This window comes from Anolis carolinensis, chromosome 6 (assembly GCF_035594765.1).
Source record: "Anolis carolinensis isolate JA03-04 chromosome 6, rAnoCar3.1.pri, whole genome shotgun sequence".
In the NCBI taxonomy this organism is placed as follows: Eukaryota; Metazoa; Chordata; class Lepidosauria; order Squamata; family Dactyloidae; genus Anolis; species Anolis carolinensis.
In genome coordinates, this window is record NC_085846.1 from 4,145,236 (window position 1) to 4,156,410 (window position 11,175).

The 11,175-nt window shown below is 47.9% G+C and overlaps 1 protein-coding gene across 1 annotated transcript; it reads right to left on the minus strand.

Annotated features, from left to right (window-relative positions):
- Positions 1–700: 700 nt before the first annotated feature.
- Positions 701–7,672, minus strand: LOC134292414 (uncharacterized). The gene is made up of 3 exons (XM_062957308.1): positions 7,474–7,672; positions 3,787–3,844; positions 701–1,539 (listed from the first exon to the last, which is right to left on the minus strand). Exons 1-3 carry the CDS (start codon positions 7,606–7,608, stop codon positions 797–799), a joined length of 936 nt encoding a protein of 311 aa, XP_062813378.1. The 5' UTR covers positions 7,609–7,672; the 3' UTR covers positions 701–796.
- Between the last annotated feature and the right edge of the window lie 3,503 nt (positions 7,673–11,175).

The window sequence follows — 11,175 nt, forward strand, 5'->3', positions numbered from 1 at the left end:
CACCTCTGAGGATGCCTGCCATAAATGTGGGCGAAACATCAGGAGAGAATGCTTCTATGTTATACCACACCACCTCTGAGGATGCCTGCCATAGATGTGGGCGAAACGTCAGGAGAGCAGGGCTCGGGCTGTGGCGTAGGCTGGAGAGTATGCCAGCTGTAACCAGCTGCAATGAATCACTCTGACCAGGAGGTCATGAGTTCGAGGCCCGCTCGGAGCCTATGTTTGTCTTGTCTTTGTTCTATGTTAAAAGGCATTGAATGTTTGCCTATATGTGTAATGTGATCCGCCCTGAGTCCCCTTCGGGGTGAGAAGGGTGGAATATAAATGCTGTAAATAAATAAATAAATAATAAATAATGCTTCTATATTATACCTCACAACCTCTGAGGAGGCCTGCCACAGATGTGGGCGAAACGTCAGGAGAGAATGCTGCTGGAACATGGCCATACAGCCCGGAAAACTTATCGACCCAAACAGTAGACTGACAGACAAATGATAGGAGCAAACAATCCTAGAGTTGAAAGAGAACCCCAAGTGTGTTGTCGAAGGCCTTCATGGCTGGGATCACAGGGTTGTTGTATGTATTCTGGGCTGGATGGCCGTGTTCCAGAAATATTCTCTCCTGACCCGCAAGTGCCATCCTGTCCAGGCAGAAGGACTTAGTCAAAACCCTCCCAACAGATGGCCAGGCAACCATGTTTCCCTTTTGTGCTTTAATTCTCTCCCACCCGGCAGATGGGTCAAGACGGGGTGTCGAAGGGCTCTTCTTCCTCTGGGGCTCTCTGTGCTTCCATCTACTTCAGGGGCCGGTAGACCCAGTCGGAGCCCCCCGTGAGGTCCGGCCAGGCAGGCGTGGTCTTGGACTTGGCTCCGGCACCCTCGGTCTGTGCGGCCACGCTGGCGGCCAGGTTCTGGAAGCGGGTCAGGCCCGGCGAGGCGGTGACCGGTGCGGTGGACTCCCGGGGGGACCTCCGGCGCTGCTCCCGGACCTCGTACTCGGGCCCCTCTTCGGTGACGGTCCCCCGGCGCCGGTAGGCCCTCTCGGGGCTGGCCGCCCGGCTCCCGGGCGGCGTCTGCGGGTGGACCGGATAGATGTAGACCTTGGTAGGGCGGCGGGTCCGGGTGCCGGCTCCGGCGGGGTATTCGACGTCCTGGTACTGCATCTCGGTGGCCGGCCCGATGGTGTTCCGGCGCTCGTTGCTCCCGGGGTAAAACATGGTCTCCGAGGTCCCGCAGGCCACGTCCCGGTACCGGACAACAGCGGGGGCCGTGGGGGGCGGGTTCGCCGGGTGGTGGTGTTCACACTCGCAGTATTCGCACGGCGGGTAGTCGGCGTACGGCCTCCGTCCGGCTCGGCGGGGTTCCTTGTCCTCGTTCTGGACGTTCATGGTCAGCTTGAGCGGCTCCAGGGTGCAGTGGACGCAGCGCGGGCAGCGTTTCTGGCGGGAGACGTCCGACTCGGACCACCGGCCCCAACGCTTGCGGCTGTGGCTTTTCCTCGTGACAGCGGGAGCTGGTGGTCTCGATCTTTGACACTCTAAAAAGGAGAAAGGAGAGCTTCAGATGAGGGCATCTACACTGTTGAATGGGCCAACTTGGGCCTCTCAGGGGTTTTGGACTGCAACTCCCACCATTCCTAACAGCCTCAGGCCCTTTCCTTTTGCCCCCCAGCCGCTTAAGCGGCTGAGGGGCAAAAGGAAGGGGCCTGAGGCTGTTAGGAATGGTGGGAGTTGCAGTCCAAAATTCCTGGAAGGCCCAATTTGTCCCCTGCTTGGTCTTGGTCTTGGTAAATCCAGCTGAATTCCTATGAAAGGTTAGGAAAGTCTGACACCTAGTGGCCAAAGTGAGTAGTGCCGCCTGTGGTCTGATTTGATTAAAATTTTATTCAATGCAGGCCCTGGAATAAATAATACCAAAATCCAATAGTGCTGAGCCACAGCAGCTCAAACTGCATTCCTTGGCAGTTTGATCTTCATGTTTAAATTCATTGTTTTTCAATGTGGGATTTTTACTATAATGTGTAAGTTATTGTCACTTTATACTTTTGACATTATGAAGAAATTGTGGCATTGAATGTTTGCCGTTTATATGTACCGTATATACTCGGGTGTAAGCCGAGTTTTTCAGTCCTTTTCAGCATGTATGCACCCTCTGTGTTTGTGCATGGGATATAAATAAAGAATTGTTGTTGTTGTTGTTGTTATTAATAATAACTCCCATGTGCCCTAGAAAAGCATGATGAGGAATGCTGGGAGTTGTAGTTTAAAGTGGGGCCAAAGTGCATTCCTTTTTACAGCATGTATTCACCCTCTATGTTTGTGCATGGGATATAAATAAAGAATTGATATTATTATTATTATTATTATTATTATTATTATTATTATTATTATTATTATTAATATTAACTCCCATGTGCCCTAGAAAAGCATGATGAGGAATGCTGGGAGTTGTAGTCCAAAGTGGGGCCAAAGTGTGTTTATGCATCTCTGTCTGCCATGTCTCCATGGATTTGAAACTCCAGAAGTGCACAATTTTGCGTTAAAATGTATATTTATATTACATGCAATATTACTAATAATATTGCAATATAGTCATAGAGTACAATATAATAACATATAATGCTTATATAGTGCTTATATTGCACTATACTAATAATATAATATATTCTATGTATATATAACTTGTAAGCCACCCTGAGTCCCTTTTGGGTTAAATTAGTAAATTGTATATTTATATTACATGCAATATTACTAATAATATTGCAATATAGTTGTAGAGTACAATATAATAACATATAATGCTTATATTGTGCTATACTAATAATATAATGTATTATATGTATATATAACTTGTAAGCCGCCCTGAGTCCCCTTTGGGGTGAGAAGGGCGGGATATAAATGTCGCTAATAAATTAATAATAATAAATTTAATAACATTATTCCACAGGCTGCGCCGCTCTCATCTGCCACTAGATGGCAGGCTTCCCCAACCTTCCATAGGAATGAAGCTTTGTTTCCTCAATTAGGGAAATAGGTTGCATCTGTATTGTAGAATTAATGCACTTTGAGACCACTTTAACTGCCATGGCTCAACGCTATGGGGTCCTGGGAGCTGTGGTTTGGGCAGTTCAAGAGTTGCCAAACTGCATTAAATCGGCACCCATTTGAGACAATGGGTCTCAAATATCTGTATCTGGGGAATTTTTTGCCACGACAGCAATATTTGATGTCTATTTTTCCCCCACCCAGCTTGTTACATAATTCCTGATAAAACAGCAAATGGCAACAGACAACAATTTCTAGCAATTGTTTCAAGCGGCGGATTGAAAACAACGCCGAGAAATTATATAATGCCATTATGTAACACGAGTTAAATGCCAACGTTTAGAGCGTCTGGGAACAGAGTGTCGAGGCGAGTGTTTTAAAAAATATGTATTTTCCGGGAGGAGAATCCCTGGGAACAGAAGGGTTTGGGATTCCCGTTTTAGGAATATCTATAATATAGGGATGGTGAAAGTTGGGCCCTGCAGGTGTTTTGGACTGCAACTCCCATAGACATTTGTAAAGTGTGTCCCATTATCGGATTATATTTCCTGGTGTAAACCATGGTGTTTTGGACTTCAACTCCCTCCATTCCTCACAGCCTCAGGCCCTTTCCTTTTGCCCCTCGGCCGCTTAAGCGGCCGAGGGGCAAAAGGAAGGGGCCTGAGGCTGTGAGGAATGCTGGGAGTTGCAGTCCAAAACACCTGCAGGGCCCAACTTTCACCACGTGTATCCCAACTCACCTTTGGCAATGATCATGGCGCAGAAACTGTGCAAAAGTTGGCAGAGATAGCAGTAGATCTGTGGCGGGAAAAAGAGAAAGCACATTAGATCTGGGAGTTGTAGTATAATTTCCCAAGGCTCAATGGCATGAGATCCTGGGAGTTTATCTTGGGACTTATAGTCCCCCCCCCCCGGGAGTTATAGTTTCCCAAGGCCCACTTGCTATGGGATACTGGGAGTTGTAGTTCTCACAAGGTCTTTCAAAGGGAGTGATAGTTTCACAAGGCTCAACTTTGTGGGGTCCTGGGAGTCGTAGCCTCACAAAGTCTTCCCTAGGAGTTGTAGTTCCGGAAGGCCGTTCCCGGAAGCTATAGTTTCGGAAGGCTCAACGGCATGAGATCCTGGGAGTTGCCGTCTCATCAAGGTTTTTTTTTTTCCCTGGGAGTTATAGTTTCCCAAGGCTCAATGCTATAGGATACTGGGAGTTGCAGTTCCACAAGGCCTTTCCTGGGAATTAAATGTTTAAATTTTTATAATTGTGCATGTTTTTTTGTCTATTGTTGTGTTTTATATTGCTATTGTTTTTATTTGGGCTTGGCCCCATGTAAGCCGCCCTGAGTCCCCTTTGGGGAGATAGAGGCGGGGTATAAAAATAAAGTTGTTATTATTATTATTATTATTATTATTATTATTATTATTATTATTATTATTATTATTATAGTTTTATAAGGTTTTCTTTCCTGAAAGTTATAGTTTCCCAAGGCTCAATGCTATGGGATACTGGGAGTTGCAGTTCCACAAGGCCTTTTCTGGGAATTATAGTTTTATAAGGTTTTTCCCCCTGGGAGTTTTAGTTTCCCAAGGCTCACTGCTATGGGATACTGGGAGTTGTAGTTCCACAAGACCTTTCCTGGGAATTATAGTTTTATAAAGTTTTCTTTCCTGAAAGTTATAGTTTCCCAAGGCTCACTGCTATGGGATACTGGGAGTTGCAGTTCCACAAGGCCTTTCCTGGGAATTATAGTTTTATAAGGTTTTCTTTCCTGGGAGTTATAGTTTCCCAAGGTTCAATGCTATGGGATACTGGGAGTTGTACTTCCACAAGGCCTTTCCTGGGAATTATAGTTTTATAAGGTTTTCTTTCCTGGGAGTTATAGTTTCCCAGGGCTCAATGCTATGGGATACTGGGAGTTGTAGTTTCACAAGGCCTTTCCTGGGAATTATAGTTTCGGAAGGCTCAGCTTTATGGGATCCTGAGCGTTGTAGTCTCACAAGGTGGATCCATAAGGTTGTTCTCAGAAGCTATTGTTTCAGAAGGCTCGATGCTATGGGACTCTGGGAGTTGCAGTCTCACTTTCCTGGGAGTTTTAGTTTCCCAAGGCTCAATGGTATGAAATCCTGGGAGATGTAGTCTCATAAGGTTTTTCCTGGGCATTATAGTTTCACAAGACTCAATGTTATGGAATACTGGGAGTTGTAGTTCCACAAGGCCTTTCCTGAGAGCTATTGTTTCACAAGGCTCAACTTTATGGGGTCCTGGGAGTTGTAGTCTCACAGATCTTCCTTGGGGGGTTATAGTTTCACAAGGCGTAATGCCTTTGAGGTACTGGGAGTTGTAGTTCCATAAGGCTTTTCCAGGAAACTATAGTTTTTGGAAGGCTCAATGCTATGGGACCCTGGGAGTTGTAGTCTCATAAGGCTTAATGGTATGGGACATTGTTCCATAAGGCCTTTCCTGGGAGCTATAGTTTCGTAAGGCTCAATGCTATGGGACCCTGGGAGTTGTAGTCTCACAGATCTTCCTTGGAGGGTTATAGTTTCACAAGGCTTAATGCCTTTGAGGTACTGGGAGTTGTAGTTCCATAAGGCTTTTCCAGGAAACTATAGTTTTTGGAAGGCTCAATGCTATGGGACCCTGGGAGTTGTAGTCTCATAAGGCTTAATGGTATGGGACATTGTGGGTTGTAGTTCCAGAAGGCCATTCCCGGGAGCTATAGTTTCGGAAGGCTCAATGCTATGGGACCCTGGGAGTTATAGTCTCACAGATCCTCCTTGGGGGGTTATAGTTTCACAAGGCTTAATGCCTGTGAGTTACTGGGAGTTGTAGTTCCATAAGGCTTTTTCTAGGAACTATCGTTTTTGGAAGGCTCAACACTATGGGATCCTGGGAGTTATAGTCTCATAAGGCCTTTCTTGGGGGCTATAGTTTCCAAAGGCTTAATGCTATGGGATCCTGGGAGTTATAGTCTCATAAGGCCTTTCTTGGGAGCTATAGTTTCCAAAGGCTTAATGCTATGGGATCCTGGGAGTTATAGTCTCATAAGGCCTTTCTTGGGGGCTATAGTTTCCAAAGGCTTAATGCTATGGGATCCTGGGAGTTATAGTCTCATGAAGCCTTTCTTGGGAGCTATAGTTTCCAAAGGCTTAATGCTATGGGATCCTGGGAGTTATAGTCTCATAAGGCCTTTCTTGGGAGCTATAGTTTCCAAAGGCTTAATGCTATGGGATCCTGGGAGTTATAGTCTCATAAGGCCTTTCTTGGGGGCTATAGTTTCCAAAGGCTTAATGCTATGGGATCCTGGGAGTTATAGTCTCATGAAGCCTTTCTTGGGAGCTATAGTTTCCAAAGGCTTAATGCTATGGGATCCTGGGAGTTATAGTCTCATAAGGCCTTTCTTGGGGGCTATAGTTTCCAAAGGCTTAATGCTATGGGATCCTGGGAGTTATAGTCTCATAAGGCCTTTCTTGGGAGCTATAGTTTCCAAAGGCTTAATGCTATGGGATCCTGGGAGTTATAGTCTCATGAAGCCTTTCTTGGGAGCTATAGTTTCCAAAGGCTTAATGCTATGGGATCCTGGGAGTTATAGTCTCATAAGGCCTTTCTTGGGGGCTATAGTTTCCAAAGGCTTAATGCTATGGGATCCTGGGAGTTATAGTCTCATAAGGCCTTTCTTGGGAGCTATAGTTTCCAAAGGCTTAATGCTATGGGATCCTGGGAGTTATAGTCTCATGAAGCCTTTCTTGGGAGCTATAGTTTCCAAAGGCTTAATGCTATGGGATCCTGGGAGTTATAGTCTCATAAGGCCTTTCTTGGGGGCTATAGTTTCCAAAGGCTTAATGCTATGGGAGCCTGGGAGTTGTAGTTCCACAAGGCCTTTTCCGGGAGGTACAGTATCGGAACACTCAACAGTATGGGATCCTGGGAGTTGTAGTCCCACAAGGTCTTTCCCGGGAATGATAGTTTCCAAAGGCTCAACGCTATAGGGTCCTGGGAGTTGCAACCTCATAGAACTTCCTTGGGAGTTCTAGTTTTACAAGGCTTAATGCAACGGCGCTCTATGGCTTATAGCCTCATGGGGTCTTTCTTGGGAGTTGTAGTCTCATAAGGCCTTTCCTGGAAGCTATAGTCTCAGAAGGCTCAACGCTATGGAACCCTGGGAGTTGTAGTTCTACAAAGTCTTGTGAAACTATAACTCCCTGGTATTGAGACAGTGGGCATGGGCCAACTTGGGCCCTCCCTCCAGGTGTTTCGGACTGCAACTCCCACCATTCCTAACAGCCTACCGGCTGTTAGGAATGGTGGGAGTTGCAGTCCAAAACACCTGGAGGGAGGGCCCAAGTTGGCCCATGCCTGAGCTAGGGTGTTGCCCAAGGGCGTTCCCCCGGTGAACAAGCAGTTCGGACTACAACCCGGCGCGGAGCCCTACCAGGGTGAGGAGCTTGAGGGCCACCTGGACCAGGAGGATGAGGGCCACCAGGACCACCAGGGTCTCGTGGAGCTCCAGGCAGCAGCCCTCGGGGTCCTGGCAGGGGGGCGGCGCCGGAGGAGAGATCAGGCCCATGGGGCGGAGGATGACCCAAGGGAGACCCCTCCCACCCTCCCTCCCTCCCGGTGGCAAAAGGCCAGGAGGAGGAGGAGGGAGGAGGCTTGTGACGCCAACAACAGGCGGCCTGTAGGGGGCGCCAACAGGAGAGGATTGTGATGACTCCGGAGAGCAAGGGCGCCCCCTGGAGACCGGGATGGGGCACTTTCCCCCCTCTATATATCTCCCCATTCTGCCAAAATCGCCTTCAAAGCCCCCCTATCCAGCCTCTCCTTCGAAGCCTCCACCACACTCCCCAGCAGAGAGTTCCACTGCTGAACAGCTCTCTCCCTGTCTCATACACACAGTCAGGAAGTTCTTCCACCATGTTACAGTAATACAGTAATTACTAAAGGTAAAGGTTTCCCTTGACTTTAAGTCCAGTCATGACCGACTCTGGGGGTTGGTGCTGATTTCCATTTCTAAGCCCAAGAGCCGGCGTTGTCCGTAGACACCTCCAAGGTCATGTGGCCACTGGCATGACTGCATGGAGTGCCGTTACCTTCCCGCCAGAGCAGTACCTATTGATCTACTCATACTCTGGGGGTTGGTGCTGATTTCCATTTCTAAGCCCAAGAGCCGGCGTTGTCCGTAGACACCTCCAAAGTCATGTGGCCACTGGCATGACTGCATGGAGTGCCGTTACCTTCCCGCCGGAGCAGTACCTATTGATCTACTCATACTCTGTGGGTTGGTGCTCATCTCCATTTCTAAGCCGAAGAGCCGGCGTTGTCCGTAGACACCTCCAAAGTCATGTGGCCACTGGCATGACTGCATGGAACACCGTTACCTTCCTGCCCAAGCAGTACCTAGTGATCTACTCTGTGGGTTGGTGCTCATCTCCATTTCTAAGCCGAAGAGCCAGTGTTGTCCGTAGACACCTCCAAGGTCATGTGGCCACTGGCATGACTGCATGGAGTGCCGTTACCTTCCCGCCGGAGCAGTACCTATTGATCTACTCATACTCTGTGGGTTGGTGCTGATTTCCATTTCTAAGCCCAAGAGCCGGCGTTGTCCGTAGACACCTCCAAGGTCATGTGGCCACTGGCATGACTGCATGGAGTGCCGTTACCTTCCCGCCAGAGCAGTACCTATTGATCTACTCATACTCTGGGGGTTGGTGCTGATTTCCATTTCTAAGCCCAAGAGCCGGCGTTGTCCGTAGACACCTCCAAGGTCATGTGGCCACTGGCATGACTGCATTGAGTGCCGTTACCTTCCCGCCGGAGCAGTACCTAGTGATCTACTCATACTCTGTGGGTTGGTGCTCATCTCCATTTCTAAGCCGAAGAGCCGGCGTTGTCCGTAGACACCTCCAAGGTCATGTGGCCACTGGCATGACTGCATGGAGTGCCGTTACCTTCCCGCCGGAGCAGTACCTATTGATCTACTCATACTCTGTGGGTTGGTGCTCATCTCCATTTCTAAGCCGAAGAGCCGGCGTTGTCCGTAGACACCTCCAAAGCCATGTGGCCACTGGCATGACTGCATGGAGTGCCGTTACCTTCCCGCCGGAGCAGTACCTATTGATCTACTCATATTCTGTGGGTTGGTGCTCATCTCCATTTCTAAGCTGAAGAGCCGGCTCATGGGCCATCCAGTCCAACCCCATTCTGCCAAGAATCAGGAAAATCACCTTCAAAGCCCCCCCAACAGATGGCCATCCAGCCTCTCCTTCAAAGCCTCCAAAGAAGGAATTTCCACCACACTCCTGAGCAAAGAGTTCCACTGCTGAATAGCTTTCACAGTGTGGAATCTCCTTTCTTTCCTGTCCTTCAGTGGTTCCCAACCTGTGGGTTCCTAGATGTTGCTTATCTATTTATTTATTTATTTCCCTCATTTCTATTTATTTATTTTATATTTATTTACAGTATTTATATTCCGCCCTTCTTTCTCACCCCGAAGGGGACTCAGCACGGATCACATTATATACATATAGGGCACACATTCAATGCCCATATACACATAGAACCGAGACAGAGACAGACGCAGAGGCAATTTAACCTTCTCCTGAGGGGATGTTCGATTCTGGCCACAGGGGGGAGCAGCTGCTTCATCATCTGCTGTGACGGCACTTCCTCATTCCAACGTCGTAAATTAGTTAAATTTGCCTCCCCATTTTTTTATAAGTGGTACCTTATTTCCTACTTGATAGATGCAACTATCTTTCGGGTTGCTAGGTCAGCAACGAGCAGGGGCTATTTTTTATTTTTTAATTGACGGGTGCTCACCCCACCACGGGCTGGCCTCGAACTCATGACCTCATGGTCAGAGTGATTTATTGCAGCAGGCTGCTCACCAGCCTGCGCCACAGCCCGGCCCCTCACCTGAAGGGACTCAGGGCGGCTCACAATCTGGCAAAAATTCAATGCCAATATACAATACAAGAAGATAAAGCATAAACAATTAAAACAATTGAATAATTTAACAAAATACAATAAATACATTTTAAACCATACAGTATAAAATCCTTGAACTATTTGTCCACAATACCTTGTTGGGCTTCAACTCCCAGGAATCCTAACAGCTGGTAAACAGGCTGGGATTTTTGGGAGTTGTAGGTTAAAACACCTTCAGACCCATAGATTGAGAACCACTGGTGTAGATGCACCCCGAGATGCTGATAGAGGTAAAGGTTTCCCTTGACATTAAGTCCAGTCATGTCTGACTCTGGGGGTTGGTGCTCATCTTCATTTCTAAGCCGAAGAGCCGGCGTTGTCCATAGACACCTCCAAGGTCATGTGGCCATTGGCATGACTGCTGGAGCGCCGTTACCTTCCCACCGGAGCAGTACCTATTGATCTACTCACATTGGCATGTTTTCGAACTGCTAGGTTGGCAGGAGCTGGAGCTAACAGCGGGCGCTCATTCTGCTCCCGGGATTTGAACCTGGGACCTTTCGGTCTCCAGCTCAGCGCTTTAACGCACTTCGCCACCGGGGAATTCAATTTCGTATTGAACTGCTTTTTCTGTCAAATTTGTTGTAAAACATGATGTTTTGGTGCTTAATTTGTAAAATCATAACCAGGCTGTGGCGCAGGCTGGTGAGCAACCTGCTGCAATAAATCACTCTGACCATGAGGTCATGAGTTCGAGGCCAGCCTGTGTCCGGGTGAGCACCCGTTAATTGAAAAATAAAAAATAGCCCCTGCTCGTTGCTGACCTAGCAACCCGAAAGATAGTTGCATCTATCAAGTAGGAAATAAGGTACCACTTATAAAAAGTGGGGAGGCAAATTTAACTAATTTACGATGTTGGAATGAGGAAGTGCCGTCACAGTGGATGAGGAAGCATCTGCTCCCCCCTGTGGCCAGAATCGAACATCCCCTCAGGAGGTTAAATTGCCTCTGCGTCTGTCTCTGTCTCTGTTCTATGTGTTTATGGGCATTGAATGTTTGCCCTATATGTATATAATGTGATCCGCCCTGAGTCCCCTTCGGGGTGAGAAGGGCGGAGCTGGGGCTAACAGCGGGAGCTCACTCCACTCCCTGAATTGGAATCATTGACCTTTCAGTCAGCAAGTTCAGCAGCTCAGCGGTTTAACCA